This window comes from Macrobrachium nipponense, chromosome 36 (assembly GCF_015104395.2).
Source record: "Macrobrachium nipponense isolate FS-2020 chromosome 36, ASM1510439v2, whole genome shotgun sequence".
Lineage (NCBI taxonomy): Eukaryota > Metazoa > Arthropoda > Malacostraca > Decapoda > Palaemonidae > Macrobrachium > Macrobrachium nipponense.
The window spans coordinates 14,582,625-14,599,444 of NC_087220.1; the positions used below are offsets into that span (position 1 = coordinate 14,582,625).

Below are 16,820 nucleotides of genomic sequence, written 5' to 3' on the forward strand. Positions count from 1 at the left end.
CCAGTACAAAAAGAGGCATGATTCAGTAGTAAAAGCCCTCCACTGGCGCCTGTGCAAGAAATATGAGGTAGCTTGCATTGATAAGTGGTACGAACTCCAATCAGAGGAAAGATGCAAAACAATCAGGCAAAGATCCTCTGGACTGTGGAATCAGAAAAGATAGGCTGATACGTGCAAATAGACCAGACATGACGTTGGTTGATAAAATAAAGAAGAAAGTATCACCCATTGATGTTGCAATACCATGGAACACCAAAGTAGGTGAGAAAGAAGAGAAAAAATTGCTAAGTATCAAGAACTAAAAGTAGAAATAGGAGGGATATGGGATATGCTACAGAAATTGTACCAATAACCATAGAAACACTAGGCCTGATCCCAAGATCACTGAAAAGGTACCTGGAGAATCTAGAAGCTGAAGTAGCTCCAGAACTCATGCAGAGAGTGTGCCACTGGAAACGCGCGCATAAGTGATGGATTCGTAAGAGGCAGGATGCTACCTGGAACCCCATACCATAAAAACCACCCAGTCGAATAGGATGATTGTGATAGACAAAAAGGAAAATAAATAAATAAAAAAATATAATAATAACTAGATATCTGCCACGCAAGAGAATTTTCAACTTTATACAAATCTTAAAATAAGTCATAGAATTTGGCCTTAGCCGTCTTCGGCTTATTTCACAAAGTGGAAAAATACTCCCATAAACAATGCCAATTAAGTCCTTTATGGACATATTACAATGAGTATTGCCTAGAAGAAGAGATACGGCAAGGCTTGGAGATATTTTATAATTGGAAACTGAGTGGGAAATGAAATATTATTGTTTTTAGATCATGGATAGCACTACGATAATTATTTGGGTTATGAAATAGTAAAAAATGGGTAGGTTTAACTAAATTTTATGGAATGGCGGAGTTAAAATATAAAGTATAATAGTAAACCGTTTCTCCGTCTAGATAATATTCTAATTCTACTGAATGTCACTGAGGGGAACGAACCGTTGGCTTAGAATTGCTTAGACATCGTAGGTACTTTGAATTGACACATTGCATAACCCAGCAACCTGGAAATTCCAGCTGGCTCTGACTTTACATAATATGTAGGATATGAGTAGGCAAGCGGAGTTGTATAGATAATTAGATTTCTGTATTTATTGAAGTAACTTTTAACATTTTGTGATTTTACCTTTAAAAGTATTTAGATATAAAAAAACCCTGTTTTTTCTTTGTTAAAAAATGTTATTTTTAATAATAATAATAATAATAATAATAATAATAATAATAATAATAATAATAATAATGATATTAATAATAATAATAATGATGATGATAATAATAATAATAATAATAATAATAATAATAATAATAATAATAATAATTAATAATAATAATAACAATCAGATACAGCTCAGGAATAGTGGAATGGACGAAGGCAGAACTCCGCAGCATAGATCAGAAAACCAGGAAACATATGACAATACACAAAGCACTACACCCACGAGCAAATACGGACAGACTATACATAACACGAAAGTAAGGAGGGAGAGGACTACTAAGTATAGAGGACTGCGTCAACATCGAAAACAGAGTACTGGGGCAATATCTGAAAACCAGTGAAGACGAGAGGCTAAAGAGTGCATGGGAAGAAGGACTAATAAAAGTAGACGAAGACCCAGAAATATACAGAGACAGGAGAACGACAGACAGAACAGAGGACTGGCACAACAAACCAATGCACGGACAATACATGAGACAGAATAAAGAACTAGCCAGCGATGACACATGGCAATGGCTACAGAGGGGAGAGCTAAAGAAGGAAACTGAAGGAATGATAACAGCGGCACAAGATCAGGCCCTAAGAACCAGATATGTTCAAAGAACGATAGACGGAAATAACATCTCTCCCATATGTAGGAAGTGCAATACGAAAAATGAAACATAAACCACATAGCAAGCGAATGCCCGGCACTTGCACAGAACCAGTACAAAAAGAGGCATGATTCAGTAGCAAAAGCCCTCCACTGGAGCCTGTGCAAGAAACATCAGCTACCTTGCAGTAATAAGTGGTACGGGCACCAACCAGAGGGAGTGATAGAAAACGATCAGGCAAAGATCCTGTGGGACTATGGTATCAGAACGTATAGGGTGATACGTGCAAATAGACCAGACGTGACGTTGATTGACAAAGTCAAGAAGAAAGTATCACTCATTGATGTCGCAATACCATGGGACACCAGAGGTGAAGAGAAAGAGAGGGAAAAAATGGATAAGTATCAAGATCTGAAAATAGAAATAAGAAGAATAAGGGATATGCCAGTGGAAATCGTACCCATAATCATAAGAGCATTAGGCACGATCCCAAGATCCCTGAAAAGGAATCTAGAAAAACTAGAGGCTGAAGTAGCTTCAGGACTCATGCAGAAGAGCGTGATCCTAGAAACGGCGCACAAAGTAAGAAAAGTGATGGACTCCTAAGGAGGCAGGATGCAACCCGGAACCCCACACTGTAAATACCACCCAGTCGAATTGGAGGACTGTGATAGAGCAAAAAAAAAAAAAAAAAAAAAAAAAAAAAAAAAAAAAAAAAAAAAATAATAATAATAATATTAAAAGCCAGAGTAGTGTTATAAATATTTATGTGAAGGTTTAACAAAGCGTGATCCGACATCCAACTTACTCGAAGGTTCGTGCTAAAATCTATATTCAAATAGAGCATTGTTTCAACAATGAAAATTAAAATGAGTACTATTTCATTAGAAATAATTCTATTTGTACTGTTTAACATGTACATTATTTATTACTTACACCTTCAATCTGATAAGTAAATCACCAATACCTTATCATAAAATTCATCTACTTAATGCTTCTGTACTATTACTTGTAAAACATGTGACAAGAAAAATAACCTCCAAACTAGGGAAGAGTTGTCTACTAGATTAAACCAACATAAATATTCGGTTAGAACAGGAAAGACTTCTAGTGGCCCTTTTTATTCTTCTTAGTAATCATCACCATGCTATTGATTGAACAGAAGCAAAAAAATCTTATTTTGTAACGACTATATTAGTAGGAATATAATTGAATCTGCTTTATGAAGACGTATTCTAGAAAAAAAAACTTTTAAATCTGAGTCCTGGTGTGTACAAATTAGTCAATCTTATAGATAAAATAGTGAAAAGTTTCAACATTATCCTCTAAATTTTTGTATTAGTCATTTTCCTTTTTATGTATTTCTTATTGATATTACTGTTCATTCAGTTATTTTGATATTACTTGCTGTTGTTTCTTTTAATGATGATGTCTTTATATGTATGTTGTTAGTACCGCTATTATTGTTACTATTCGTAATTGTGAATGTATTTGCTTTATTAACTGGTCGACAGGTAGGAAATTTTCTTCATTTTTGTATGTAATTTCCTTTCCTTCTTTTGATTTGTTGGGGTGATCTTTATGAACATTGTCTGTTTGTAATGGCCTTATTATACATGTTTTCTATGTTTTTCTGTCTTCACTGTGCATTTCTGAGAGCTTTCTTGCTCACTCGTTTCGTGCTGTGTGTTGCTTTTTGCCTTGAAGATGGATTAAATACACGAAAGTACTTGGCACTGTCTTTTCATTTTAACTTTTCCATTGGCTTTAAATATATATATATATATATATATATATATATATATATATATATATATATATATATATATATCCCTCCCCTCTACCTCAACCTCCCTCAAGGTACCGTAGCCCCTTCACGAGGTCCACCTTGCCAGGCCTCCGTCTTATTTCCAGTGAGCCCCTTAATTAAGTCTTTCTAAAAGGCCATTCGACCTCGAAGCCACGTCTACAAAGTAAAGTGCTGTGTTTACAAAGGTTCAGTCACATTGTTTGAGTTTTCAAGTGCCAGCGTTTTATATCAGCATCAGCCTTGGATTTGTCAGTGCAGTGTTCCTTAAATTCCACTGTGCAAGTGATTACATCAAATCTGGTGTTCGAGGTATTCTTGGCAGCCTCTGTGCTCTGCTTACTTTCACTAAGCCCTTAATGTCCTTTAATTTGTAAATCTCTCCGTTGCAGAGGGAGTATTAGCAATGTTGAACATGCTCTGCAATTGAGTGCGTGTGTGTCTCTGTGTGTATTTGTAAAAGTCTGTGTTGATTAATTATCTTAAAGGGTCAAACCAGGCACCCTTTATCATAGGTCTGACTCATCGGGTGGGAAGTTCGCCATATTGCTTCTATCTATTGTCTTTAAAACCAGATTTAATTTTAATGACAGAATTTAGGTGGTTTCTTGAGACTTCGACAAGACGCTGCAGCGTTACTTTTTTTATTTTGAGGTCATTGATATAACAGCAACAGCGATATTTGTCTCGACGTCAAGACATGGGCTATCACGACAAAGTTGTATTCTCATCATGAACATTCATGTTTGATGGAGCCTTTCAGTCACGTTCCTGCTGCCTCCGTCATATAGGCATTTGATCTTTCAAACCTCACCATGAATTTTTATCAGAATCTATAAAAATAAATCATTTATCAGGTTATTTAAATACAGTAATACCAAACTCGTCTGAGGAAAATTATTGAACTCGATGACTGTTCTACGACTTCAGCTTTTCCAAGACTTTGAAATTTAGTTTCTAGTCTGAATCGAAAAAAATCATATGTAGATGAATTCGTTTTCTAAAACTACTAACACATACTTTGGGTGAAGAAAATACACATTTTCCAAAACATTGATTGTCAACTAGAGGCATCCATTGACAGTAATATTTAGCACAGAACTTGACTAGTTGCGGAAATGCTTATTTAACAAAATATAATAAGAAAGTACCTTATTGTTCCTAGACATAGGTTTATCTTTTAGAGGTAAATACACTGCAAAAGGTCATTCAAATATTTTATTAATTTGATGGTTTATCTAGAATAGTATTAGATTTACCATGCAGGTGGGAATCAATTTATTATTAAAGAAATTAAACATAATAAACCCTGTAGGGGATAGTGCTGTCAGTGCACCTTACGCATTGCACTGTACGAATTACTTAAGGTTTATTCTAGCATTCCTTCAGTCCCTAACTGCAACCAATCTCAGTCATTTTACTGTACTTCCATTCATATTCTCTCTCTTCCATCTCGCTGTCCAACCTCTCTTAACATTGCTTCACAGTGCAACTGCGATCTTTTCCTCCTGTTACATCTTTCAAATCTCGTTACCCCAAATTTCCCTTTCACTGCTGAATGACCTCATGGGTCCAAGCACTTGGCCTTTGGCCTAAATTCTATAATCCCCAAGGTGAATCACCCATAAAGTTGATGGATTATACATTTATTCTTACTAAATGAAAAAGTTACGAGTTGATTTAGCTTAAAAGTACAAGGTGGTTCATATCAAAATTATTTGCTGATGTGTTAGTTTCATTGATATTAACAGGAATCACACATGGACATACGAGTAAATGGGTGCACTGTAGTCATTACCAAAGCTTCTTTGCATCGTCACTTCGGTCCCTAGCAGCAACCCTTTTTATTCCTTTCACTGTACCTACATTCATATTATCTTTCTTCCATCTTGCTATCTACTCTCTCGTAACAATTATTGCATAGTACAACTGCGACGTTTTCCTCCTGTTACATCTTTCAAACCTACCTGCTCTCAATTTACTTTCCAGTACTGAATGTCCTCATTGGTTCCAGTACTTGGCTTTTGGCCTAAACTTTATATTCCATGCGAGTTATATACAAATATTTTATTAATTCGTTTGAAGTAAAGAAAGAACGCCTGTTTGGAAATCCATCATGAAATAAAGTAATTTTTCTCATAGGATTTTATTTCTAATCTTAAATTTTGATAATTTTGAGGCCTAAATAGGAAGACTATTTTGAATATTATTTCAACATTCACAATATACCATTTAACACCCAGGTTTAGTACAACGGTAGCTGTGATGATATTACATTGGCCATCCTTTTAAATTAATATTACATTAGAGCTATATCTGAGGGGGCCAAGAGTAGATCTCATAACAAAGATTGTAATGTATTATCTGACAGACAGTTCTCAGTCGCCTCTTCGTAGAACTAATAACATTTGTTCATTTCTCACGGTGCCGACTTTGGAATTTGTCCGCGGTTGAGTTCGAGATGAAAACGTGAGCCCTCAAATCACAAGCTGTTTAGCCTTTAAGGGTGCTTTTAGATTGGCACCATTTACGCTTTGTTTATTCTAGTTCCTTTCAGAATGCCAGGTAACCTGACTTTGTTCTTTCAAGTCTATTATTATATTTAGGAATCTATTTTGTTTTACTTAATGTTTTGGTGAGTTCGTTGATCTGTTTCAACTTATTTTAGGCATAACAATTAATGCAATATTTTCTTAGCATTATATATAATGAGTCATTTATTGTTGAACCAAATGTTAGGATACTTAGGAGCTTTAATTTTAAAAAAATTTGGTGACCAAGTTAGCATGCGTGAAAGGACTGATATTGAGGTCTTAAGATGGTTCGCTTCTATCAGAAGAATGAGACATAGGCTAATGGAAGAAATGGAGGAGTCAAAAGTTTTTAGAGAAGCAGGAAAGAATGACCTGAATAGTCCTTAAGTATGAAATTGAGCTTTTTGGACAAGAGAAAGAGAGACAGGGGAGCAAGTGGAGCTGTGTTCGGTGTATTGTTGAAGAGCCTTATGTTAAACTATGTTAAGTGGCCAATTTTGGGAATATTTTCTGCACATGTGTCTAATCTGTGATTCAGAAGTTAAAGCTTGAAAGTTGCTGTGACCATTTTCTCCCTTTTTCTCTGGGCTCATATCTTGTTAGGGAATGGAACCTTGTGTTTTGGGGATGGCACCTGATATACCCAAATACATTTAATAGTAGCCAGAAGACTTTTTAGTAAAAGAAAACTATTGAGATGACTTTTTATGTCCGTTCTCAGATTTTAAAAACTACTGAGGCTAGAGCTATGGCTGCAAATTGGTATTTTGATCATCCAGTTATCAATCATCAAACATACCAAGTTGTAGCCCCTTAGAATCAATAGTTTTTATCTTATCTTATTTAAAGTTGAAGTTATCCTTGACCGAGCGTCTGGCAACGATATAGGACAAACCAACACTATGCTAGGGTTGACTCTTTCATGGGCCGGGCTCATACAGCATCGTATGCTGTACAGAAAACTCGATTGCGCCAAAGAAACTTCGGCATATCTTTTACTTGTTCTTTTATAACTTGAGTCCGAGGACCTTGATAGTTGTTAACAAATTGATAAAGTTCTTAGGTTACAATGTTTCATTTGCCCTCTCGTTGATTTCTGCTTTGAAATATCTTCTAGTGTGGTTATTAGCAGAGTTTAATTAAGTATTTGTCAGGTGGCATACTGAAACATGGTGGCATGACTAGGGTATAATACTTCTGTGAAGGCTGACAAACACTATGATCATGGGTAGAACCGTCAGGGCACTTATGGTTCTTTGCAGCATACCTTCGGCCCCTACCTACAATTCCTTTCGTTGCTTTCACTGTATCTCTTTTCATATTCTCTTTAGTCTAGCTTACTTGCCACCCTCTCCTTACAGTTGAATCATAGTGCAACTGTGATGTTTCCTCCTGTTACACCTTTCAACCGTTTTACTGTCAATTTCCGTTTCAGCGCTGAATTGCTTCATTTGTCCCAGTGCTTGGCCTTTTGATAGATGGATAGATAGTAGATAGAACGTGTAATGAAAGTGGGGCAATATTGTTTCAGAGGTTGTGTAACGACCAATCTTATCACGAAATTGCTTCCAATTCGTATTTGTTCTCATTGAACTAAATGTCCCAGGAAGACGCTGGGCTGTAGCCGAAATTTTTCCTTGACTTTTTTCTCATTATGCAAAATGACCCTGGAATCAAATTCCCGAGATGCAAACTAGCATTGCTCCAGCCCTGGTTTTTTTTTATTTTTTTGTTTTTTTTTGCCATATCACTTGGTTTAGGTTAGGTTAGATTGGGTTAGGTTTGGCTAGGTCAGTTCAAAGAGGAATATTGAGAGTAATTTAAGCATGGAAAACCTAATGAGACTATTTTCGAGAAGATTCTGTGGTTAGATTTTAAGACATGACGTCCCTCTTTTTTTTCCAGGGAAAGTTTCAGTTCTCGGTTACAGTTCGTGGTGCTCCAAATTTCCCTCATGACCACTTCTCGCAGCTGTAATATTTTCTTTCATGTTTCACTAGCCCACATATGTCATTTCTTTGGTGGAGTAGAGATTTGGAGTGATTTTTTCTTGTTTCTTCTTTGTCGCAAAGGTGATAGTTCTAAGAACTACTTGAGGTGGAAATAAGATTACATTTTGGTAAATGTTGCAAAATCCAAAATTTCTGAGTTGGTCATGAAAACATTGCGACTTCAGAACATTTTATATTAGGTTGCAATAGCGCATGTTGGATATAATTTTCAAATATATAACAGCTTCTTGTTACAAAGAGGTGAAAGAGTTGGCCTTCAGATATCCTGAAGGAATATTAGTGGAAGATTGGGAACTTTCATATCCATAGATAAGGAATTGGTCAAAAACCGCCAGAATATTAAAGGATAGCAAACAAATTTTTCTTCTAAGTTTGTTGGGCCATGTGGTCGGTAATTTTGAAATCAATACTTTCCTCAAAACCCAAATATAATTTTAATTCCCAAATCAGTAGCTCATAACATGCAAATCTAAACTTGCAAATCAACCGTTGTCTTGGAGCCTGTGTCTCCATTTCAGAGTCCAACGTATCCCCACCCACCATTGGAGTCTTTGTGTTGGTAGCTGAGGTCTGAAGGAGTCGCAACCTTGCTTGACCAACATCCCTTTCGTATGGAGCGGATGCTGTCTTCAGGTAGTCCAAGAGTAGTTACCTGGTTGAATTAAAGTAATTCATGCTATAAATGTAGAAACTATATATCTGACAATATATAATAACAACAATGTCCCCTTCCTGATTTATTCACCCTTCTTGGATATCCGCGTTGCTCACCACTCCAGAATTGAGGCTTTTTCGCAACAAGTACATCCAAAGAGTGTATGGAAATCGAGAAATTAAGTGGCCATTGTAGTTATTACAATGGCATGATTAGAGTTGTTTAAATGCTTTATGCTTATCCGAATGGCTGATTATCATGTCTTGAATAACTATAGTTCATATGAAGGGGAACGAACATTTTTTAGTTTAATCATTATGATTGAAGACTGATATTCTCAAGGTACTAACAGCAACTTTAAGTTACCATTGAAGTATGAACACATGTCTGAAAAGGAGAGAAGATAAGTACCAATATGTTTTTGCTGTGCCAGACATATATTATGTAGCCCATGTCTGCTCTCATATGTATTGGGTAATGATTGTATATTTCTTTAACTCGGTAATTATTATGAGATTTAGTCTTGGTGTATCCGTTTCCCTGAAGCACACTGGAGAGAGTGTATGTTTGTGCGATATTCCCAGATACAAACATCATCATGTTTCATTTGCTTCGTAGGTACATAACTGGTGTGTATGCGTGTTTATTCGCAAGCGCTATGTGTTCGTCATTTTAGTTTTAAACAGGGAAACAAACTTACGATTCCATAAATACCGACGTCAAGTTGCTCTCCCGAAGGCGACCGGTCATGAAATGTGGCAGGATAAACGCAGACTCCTTGGCCCGTGAACGATTGGCCTCTGTTGGGCGATAAAGACGACGCTGTTGCCTACACCAAGGTATATAGAATTAGGGACCCATTCTATCTACCTTCGTCTACACAAGTCGAGAGATACTGTTCAGATATTAAAGACACAGCTAAGAGGAGGATTGATGAATTAAACATGAATGGTATTATTTTTCTTTCAAAGGCCTTTGCTTTTCTTGTGTGTGTGTCTTTTTTTTTAATACGTATTATAAATGTCACTTCGGAAGATGGGTTGACAAGTGGCAAAATCATGAAATTTGACAGTTTGACAACATTAATTTGTAACAGCTGGTGACCATTAAGTATCAAAATTAAACGTTTTAGGGCAGATGAAATCGAACAAATTTATGACTATAATGACATAAGCTTTGATGACATGTAATTAATAATGTTACCATAAAGAGAAAACGGTTTTATATTGTTAGGGGAGACTCGAATAATCTTGTCCTGTACTGATGCCAGTAACTTGATTAGGCAGAGATGTCGCTGCGCTGTATGCTTTCATTGGCAAGAAAGCTTTTGAGGCAAATGTAGACATTCATTCAGTTTCGGTTTTAATGGGAAACTCCGGAATCTTTCTCCCTTGTACATTATTATGTATTACAGAGCATGGAATCCCCTTCTGAGATTGCACAAATGCCACTATACAAAACAAGCAGACTCACGTGTGCACAGTCCAACCGCTTGTACCCGTGACCGCAATCGAAGAAACTTGAAGGTCAAGCTCTCCCAAGGTGGCCGTGTCGTTCGTCCCGAAAAGCTCCCTTCCGGTGAAGTACTGCCCTTCGTAGATGTTCCAGGTGTCGGCGTTCAGGACGACCCTGTGGCCGGTGAAGCGGACTGAAGATGCCTGGAATGGGCCTTGAATAAATACAGATTCCCGCGTGAATCTTTCATAGGTTTTCGAGTTATTTGCTTGGAATGTTGCCTTGATTTCATGGGTTATTAAATTGATGGGATTTCAATAATTTTGTGGTACTTTTATTCGTAATGGGTTACACGGAGAAGGTTTTCGTTGATTCCGTGGTGGATTATCCCGTCAACTGTGGAAGTTACTATAAGTTCGTGGGTTGAAAAGTGGACGGAATGTGTTTGTTTTTACTTTAAAGCAGTGATTTCAGTCAGTCGCCATAGTGTTGTGCCGTTAGCTTATGCGGTGCATCCGAGGAAGCTTCACTTTTATTGTATCTGTTGAGGGATGAAAATCGTACTGCTTCCAATGTGGATTTTTACAGGAGTATTCAATTGATTCCACTGAATTGAAAGTGTAAGAAGAATTATTGTTTGCATACGGATACTGTTAACAGTTAGGAAATTAGCAGAAAAAAGGCTTATCTGGTATATTTCTGCAAGCTGGGGCTCATTTCGGTTTTAAACTATACTGTAAGGCACTTGGTTATTGAGATGTCATTTTAAAAGAATGGTAGCTTGCTTACCATATTTCTGAACCTAGTGGGAAAGTCCGTTGAATATTCTATGCCGTGCACATAATGAATCTTTCCTTGGAATTCCTTGTTGTAATCTTTATTTTCGTAATAAATCCACCTGTAATATCATTATATAATCACACAATATGCTCAAAAATCACCCATTGATATACAGGGAAATAATGATAAAGAACTTACCACTTGCATTGTAGGGCATTATGTTACACTACTTAAAAACACATGTAATTATGTTAATGTAAAAATCATATTTGATTGCAAGATACCAATATCTTGAAAGCGACAACTCTTGAGATGATAGAAATTGGGGAAATTATCAAGTAATCCCCATTGAAGTATAGGAGGTGATGGGAGTTTGCTCTTGCGTAAGGCTGTGAAATGCAGTTCATTGGTTATGGTTTTAACGAATCAGTTTGTGAAATACGTGCCATTACGTCAGGTGTTATAGAATCTCATCCTTTATAGGAATCTGGAAACTTTTTAACAGAGAGAGAGAGAGAGAGAGAGGAGATGAGAGAGACGAGAGAGAGAGAGGAGAGAGAGAGAGAGAGAGAGAGAGAGAGAGAGAGCATCAAAAAGATCTGTGAGACTTACATGCCAGTTTGATGGACACTTTCAATGTCATCGTCGATTCCTTTGGTCGACAAGTCTGAGGTGTAAGTGTAGAGCTCACTCGAAGTCCCCAAGTTGTAAGTCTTGCGGAACACCTTTGTGTAAAGGCCATTAGGACCCGGGATGTTCGAAGCTGTAAGAAACTGACGCTTTAAGTAAACTCGTAAGAGCGTGAGTTGCGAAGGACAAAATGTGTAGAATAAGATTTCAGCTTAGTTATATTTTCAGATAGCTTATTTTCTCAAGGTAGTATTTGACGATTCTTGTATAATAAAGGGCGTACTAATCACTGGTTTACAAAGAAATATAGGCAAGCACAAAAATACCCGTTTTTACCTAATTTGGGGGTGCTGAATTCAAATTTTAAATCCGTTTTTACTCATCACCTCTAGTTATCTATCCTGTTTTATCTGTTATAAGCTGCTGCAACTCTTGAAATGTGCACATATATTCTCTGTTTATACTAAAATGAGACTATTTAAAAGCCAGAAAACTAGAGGTGATAGAGCAAAACTATTAGCAAAACTATTAGCAAAAAACACCTATCCCCATTCTTGCCTCAGACCAAAATTTTTTTTTTTTTGTAAAACCATAGTTTTTAACTACTTCATTTGACCCTGAACCCTAAATCCTAGAACCCAAGAGTAGGATTCGAACCCAAGGTAAAAATATTACGAAATACGACATTGAATATTATACCACCCCTGTGGGTTGGCAGCAATACTATTCAGTAAAATGTCAAAGGATATTCAGTTTGAAGGGAATTGCCTTAGAGAAGGTAAGATTATAGGAAATACTAAACCCACTTAGCTGTGACCAAAATTTGAATGAGGGTGTAAAAGTGTACGGGCAGCCACCAAAGAACTCATACATCTTTCACCAGAAAGGTCCCAGACAGATAAATAATGGAATCAGAATCGGGAACAGACTTCCGTATCTTAGATGCAGAAAGAAAGTCGCCAAAAACGTTGTGGAATTTATTCGAGACAACAGACTTCTCAGTTTCCAAGGCTCCATCGATAATCCCGCTTTGCCCTCGGAATGGTGCAGTAATAGATGTATTATTTCCAAATATTGAGCATATTTTGGTTTTATGTAACATGAAGTGTGATCTGGTGATTTCTTTAAAGTATCTTTGAAATGAAACTTCCGTTTGGCTGCAGTAATCAGAACAGTTAGCGCCAAGGACATATATCGAAGAGACTCCATGATAGATGGGCCGTTGTTTCCTAAATTGACTGCGTCAGCCGCTGCCGTGCTGCCCCTTTTTATATCAGAATTCTGCTCCGAGAATTATTTCAAGCAGCATCTGGTACACTGTTCAGAGAGTTGAGGGGGTGGGAGCAGTCGGGGGTTACGATAAGCTAAAGTTCTGGGATGGCATTAGGGAGGAAATTCCTTTAAATCGGTAGTAGATGGACGGATTTTTTTTTTTTTTTTTTTTTTTTTTTTTTTTTGCATAGAGTAACTTTCGAATGCTTATCGAGATTTTTTAAATTTATTTTTTGCCTTCAGAATTCCTATCTAACTGATGTTCTATTTGTTTTCCGCAGGTAAAATGTTATTAATTACTCCCCATAGTTATTACTGTTGGTCGTATTTTTGCGTGCGCGTTTTATTTTTTCTTTTTCTTATGCGGTGTTTACGCAAGTTCGAATGTGATTTGACTGACAGTCGGTAGTGAGAGTTTATCTGATTAAAAAGAGTACTGTTGATGTTATAAAATTCATTAATGTTATAGCCTTCGTTTAACACAAGGATAAATTCAACAGTGAAAATAGAAGCCGATCTTGCAGATATGAAGATAAGGATTAGGCGACATCCAAGGCCATTTGTATCTGACTTATCTGATAACCGGGTGATGATTATTCGATAACTCCCTAAAAAGCAGGGCATGTTTCAACGTTCTGTCAAATGGGTGCTGCTGAAATTCACGAGTGTAGTCTCGCAAAAAGGACCGGGTGTGGGAAAGGCAACATTGTCTCCGCTGTGTGGAAATAGTTCATATCGACCTTGAGAAATTATCTCAAAGCGTGGCACATGAAGGGCAGTTACTTGTAGCCTGATAAGAGAGAGTAAGTGTTTTCTCTGAGTCTTGGATGACGGTGAACAGGTGGAATATATGAAAATGATAATTCAGTTATTCTCATCAAGTTTATCTGCAAAAGCTGGTTTACGGCGCTGTACGTGCATCTATTTCTGTCTATAATTGAACTAAACTTTCTCTCTCTCTCTCTCGGATAGTGTTACAGTAGTTTAAATTTATAAATTTATCTATAAGTTCATGAAATGCAAAACTGCGTCATCAGTGATTCTGACATTGCGTTCGCCTGAGGAAATTACCGATAGGTTCACTATTTTAATTTCATGCAATTGAAAAGTCTTGTAATGAGTATTATATATTTGTGTGTGTGACTATAGCATTTGTTTATCATTTTATGTCCAGAATATCATACTATAGTTGTATCATTTATCTTTCGGGTCAAATGAGTTGAAACTGCGTTTTTTATTTATTTTAAATCCCTAGAGTAATCCTAAAAATGGAGTAGTGAAACTTATTGTTTTGTCTTAGGCCACAGATTTCATCAATTAGGTGAGCTGACATTTGTGACAGTGTCACATGAGAACTTTTTTTTTTTCTTTATATATATTCTTTAGTATCTCCTAAGAACTGTAAACAAAATAGCCAAAATGTGGGGGCAAGATGGTAGACGCTTTAACGTTCATTGGATAAAACCGGGAAGTTCTGTTTGTATGCGTAAGGTTTAGCTCCTCGTGAGAATCGCTGGAAGTTGTGCACAGGAAGAAAGTGGTTAGAACAATCATATGCATTGTCAGGCTCATAGTTTGCTTATGAATGTTCTAACCATTTTCAGTTTCTGCAAAAGAAAACCACTGAGATGCATTCGTCTGTTCGTTCGCACTTTTTCTGACCACCCTTAGATCTTAAAAAACTACTGAGGCTAGAGAGCTGGAAACTGGTATAGTTATCAACTTATCACCCACCCTCCAAACATCGGGAGAAGGAGGATCCATTTCCGGATGCTTCTGAAACAACTGACGAGAAAAGCAGCGCATCCTGTTCCAGATGGTTCTGAAACAACTGACGAGAGAAGCAGAGGATCCATTTCCGGAGGCTTCTGAAAACAACTGACGAGAAAAGCAGAGAATCCTGTTCTGGATGGTTCTGAAACAACTGACGAGAGGAGCAGAGAATCCTGTTTCGGATGGTTCTGAAACAACTGACGAGTGAAGCAGAGGATCCATTTCCGGATGGTATTGAAACAACTGACGAGAGAAGCAGAAAATCCTGTTCCGGATGGGTCTGAAACAACTGACGAGAGAAGCAGAGAATCCTGTTCCGGATGGGTCTGAAACAACTGACGAGAGAAGCAGAATGTAGATTCGAAGAAACTTCTCTATGCTCACCGGCGGCATATATATTACTCATCACGGCTAATTTCATCAGCCTGTGACTGGAATATTTCTGTACCATCTTAAATTGTTCACATTATATTATAAATAATCATGTAAAGGATGGTTTTTCTCAGCTGCCTATAGCGTTTGATCTGTCTCCTATATTTTACATATAGATTTTCTGACATTTTTCCCAACAATCTTTGGTGAATTTTCCTCCGATAAGGAAATGTTATGGGAGGGTGGGGGTCGCCGGAGGAATGCGAGAGGGGATGATTAAATTATCAAGCCTTTGGGTCACCATGGGTTGACTAGTCTTGTCTACCCAAGTGTCAGGGAATTTCGCCCAGGAGGCAACCGTGACAGGAATCATTCGTCCCTGATGACTTTCAGGGAGGTTATTATGCATGCATTAATATCCATGCTACAATACTCGTGTTAATTATTTGTAATGAACAAGATACGCTAAAATAAAAGTCCATAATACCGGAGAAAGTTTGCCTTAATCAATTTTTATATATATTTGTAAAAATGCACTCCCTTCATCTGATAGAAGTAGGAAAACTTTCTTATGCCCTACAGAAATATGACAAATTACCTTTACAATTGCATATACTTGAACTTCAGTCCTTCCAGGTGTGCGCAATACAATTACGCCAAATCTAACAATTGTTTATCAATCTGCCAATAAACGTTCAAGGACATTTCACTTTAGTTGTTGCTTATAAATTTGCATTTCAGTTTATTTCAGTGGTTTTGCTTTCATTTTAAAGGTGAGGCCATTCGCCAAATACATAGGTATTTTCAGATGACTTGCCATAAAGATATCTGGATTTTGTAATTTGTCCATGCAAATCAGTAATAAATTACCATTCCATTGATGATAGTTAATTATTAGTTGTATCAGTTGCTAGTCAGTAAAGTGTAAAGAAACGATTGCAATAAGTTATGTATATCTTAGTGTTACCAGACTACTGAGCTGATTAACAACTCTCCTAGGGCTGGCCCGACTGATTAGATATGTTTACGTGGTTAGAATCCAATTGCACTAACAATATATAGTAATATGGTCAATTTTATATAATTATTTTTTACTAAGGAATGGACATTTCGACAAGCGATCGGTATTTATCTCCAAACACAAAGATTTAATCAGACCAATTTCAGACATATTTCATTCAAGCGATGTCAAGCATTAGTTAGGATGAACACTCAATTCCTTCATTATCTAAAACAAATAAAGGAAATTAATCATTGCACTGCGCAATATTCTATCCAATCACAAAACGTTAAGCTGTATAACCTGTGATCTATCTCAAATAAGAATAATTTTATTTACAAGAGAAGAGTGAAGCTATTGTCTATAAATAAGAATACTTTAAACAATATCTCACAATAACCATTAACCCCAAAAAGAAATTCCCTTGACTTTAGTTCCCTTGTGAGTAAGAGCAATGCCTTCGACACTTATTGAGGTGACAGGAAACTTAGTCGGGAAAAGCAACTGTCTCACAGTCACCAAGGAACATCCAACACAAAGGGATCAGGTCTGTTTCCAATACTTGCTGCTGATAGGTTCGTCATCGGGTGGTGAGATCTCCATCAGATTATCGTTTGAGGTCAAAGAGTTCCTTTTCACGTCACAATATTTTATAGTACAA

General features: G+C 36.9%; 1 protein-coding gene across 1 annotated transcript in view; it reads right to left on the reverse strand.

Annotated features, from left to right (window-relative positions):
- Nucleotides 1-8,445: 8,445 nt before the first annotated feature.
- LOC135203371 (uncharacterized) overlaps nucleotides 8,446-16,820 on the reverse strand; it is an 89,610-nt gene continuing 81,235 nt past the window's right edge. The window contains exons 4-8 of the mRNA XM_064233105.1: nucleotides 11,725-11,902; nucleotides 11,122-11,230; nucleotides 10,351-10,535; nucleotides 9,578-9,677; nucleotides 8,446-8,874 (exon numbers count right to left, since the gene is read on the reverse strand). Of these exons, the coding sequence (XP_064089175.1) occupies nucleotides 8,737-8,874; nucleotides 9,578-9,677; nucleotides 10,351-10,535; nucleotides 11,122-11,230; nucleotides 11,725-11,902 (710 nt within the window). The 3' untranslated portion in view covers nucleotides 8,446-8,736. The remainder of the gene's footprint in view (nucleotides 8,875-9,577; nucleotides 9,678-10,350; nucleotides 10,536-11,121; nucleotides 11,231-11,724; nucleotides 11,903-16,820) is intronic.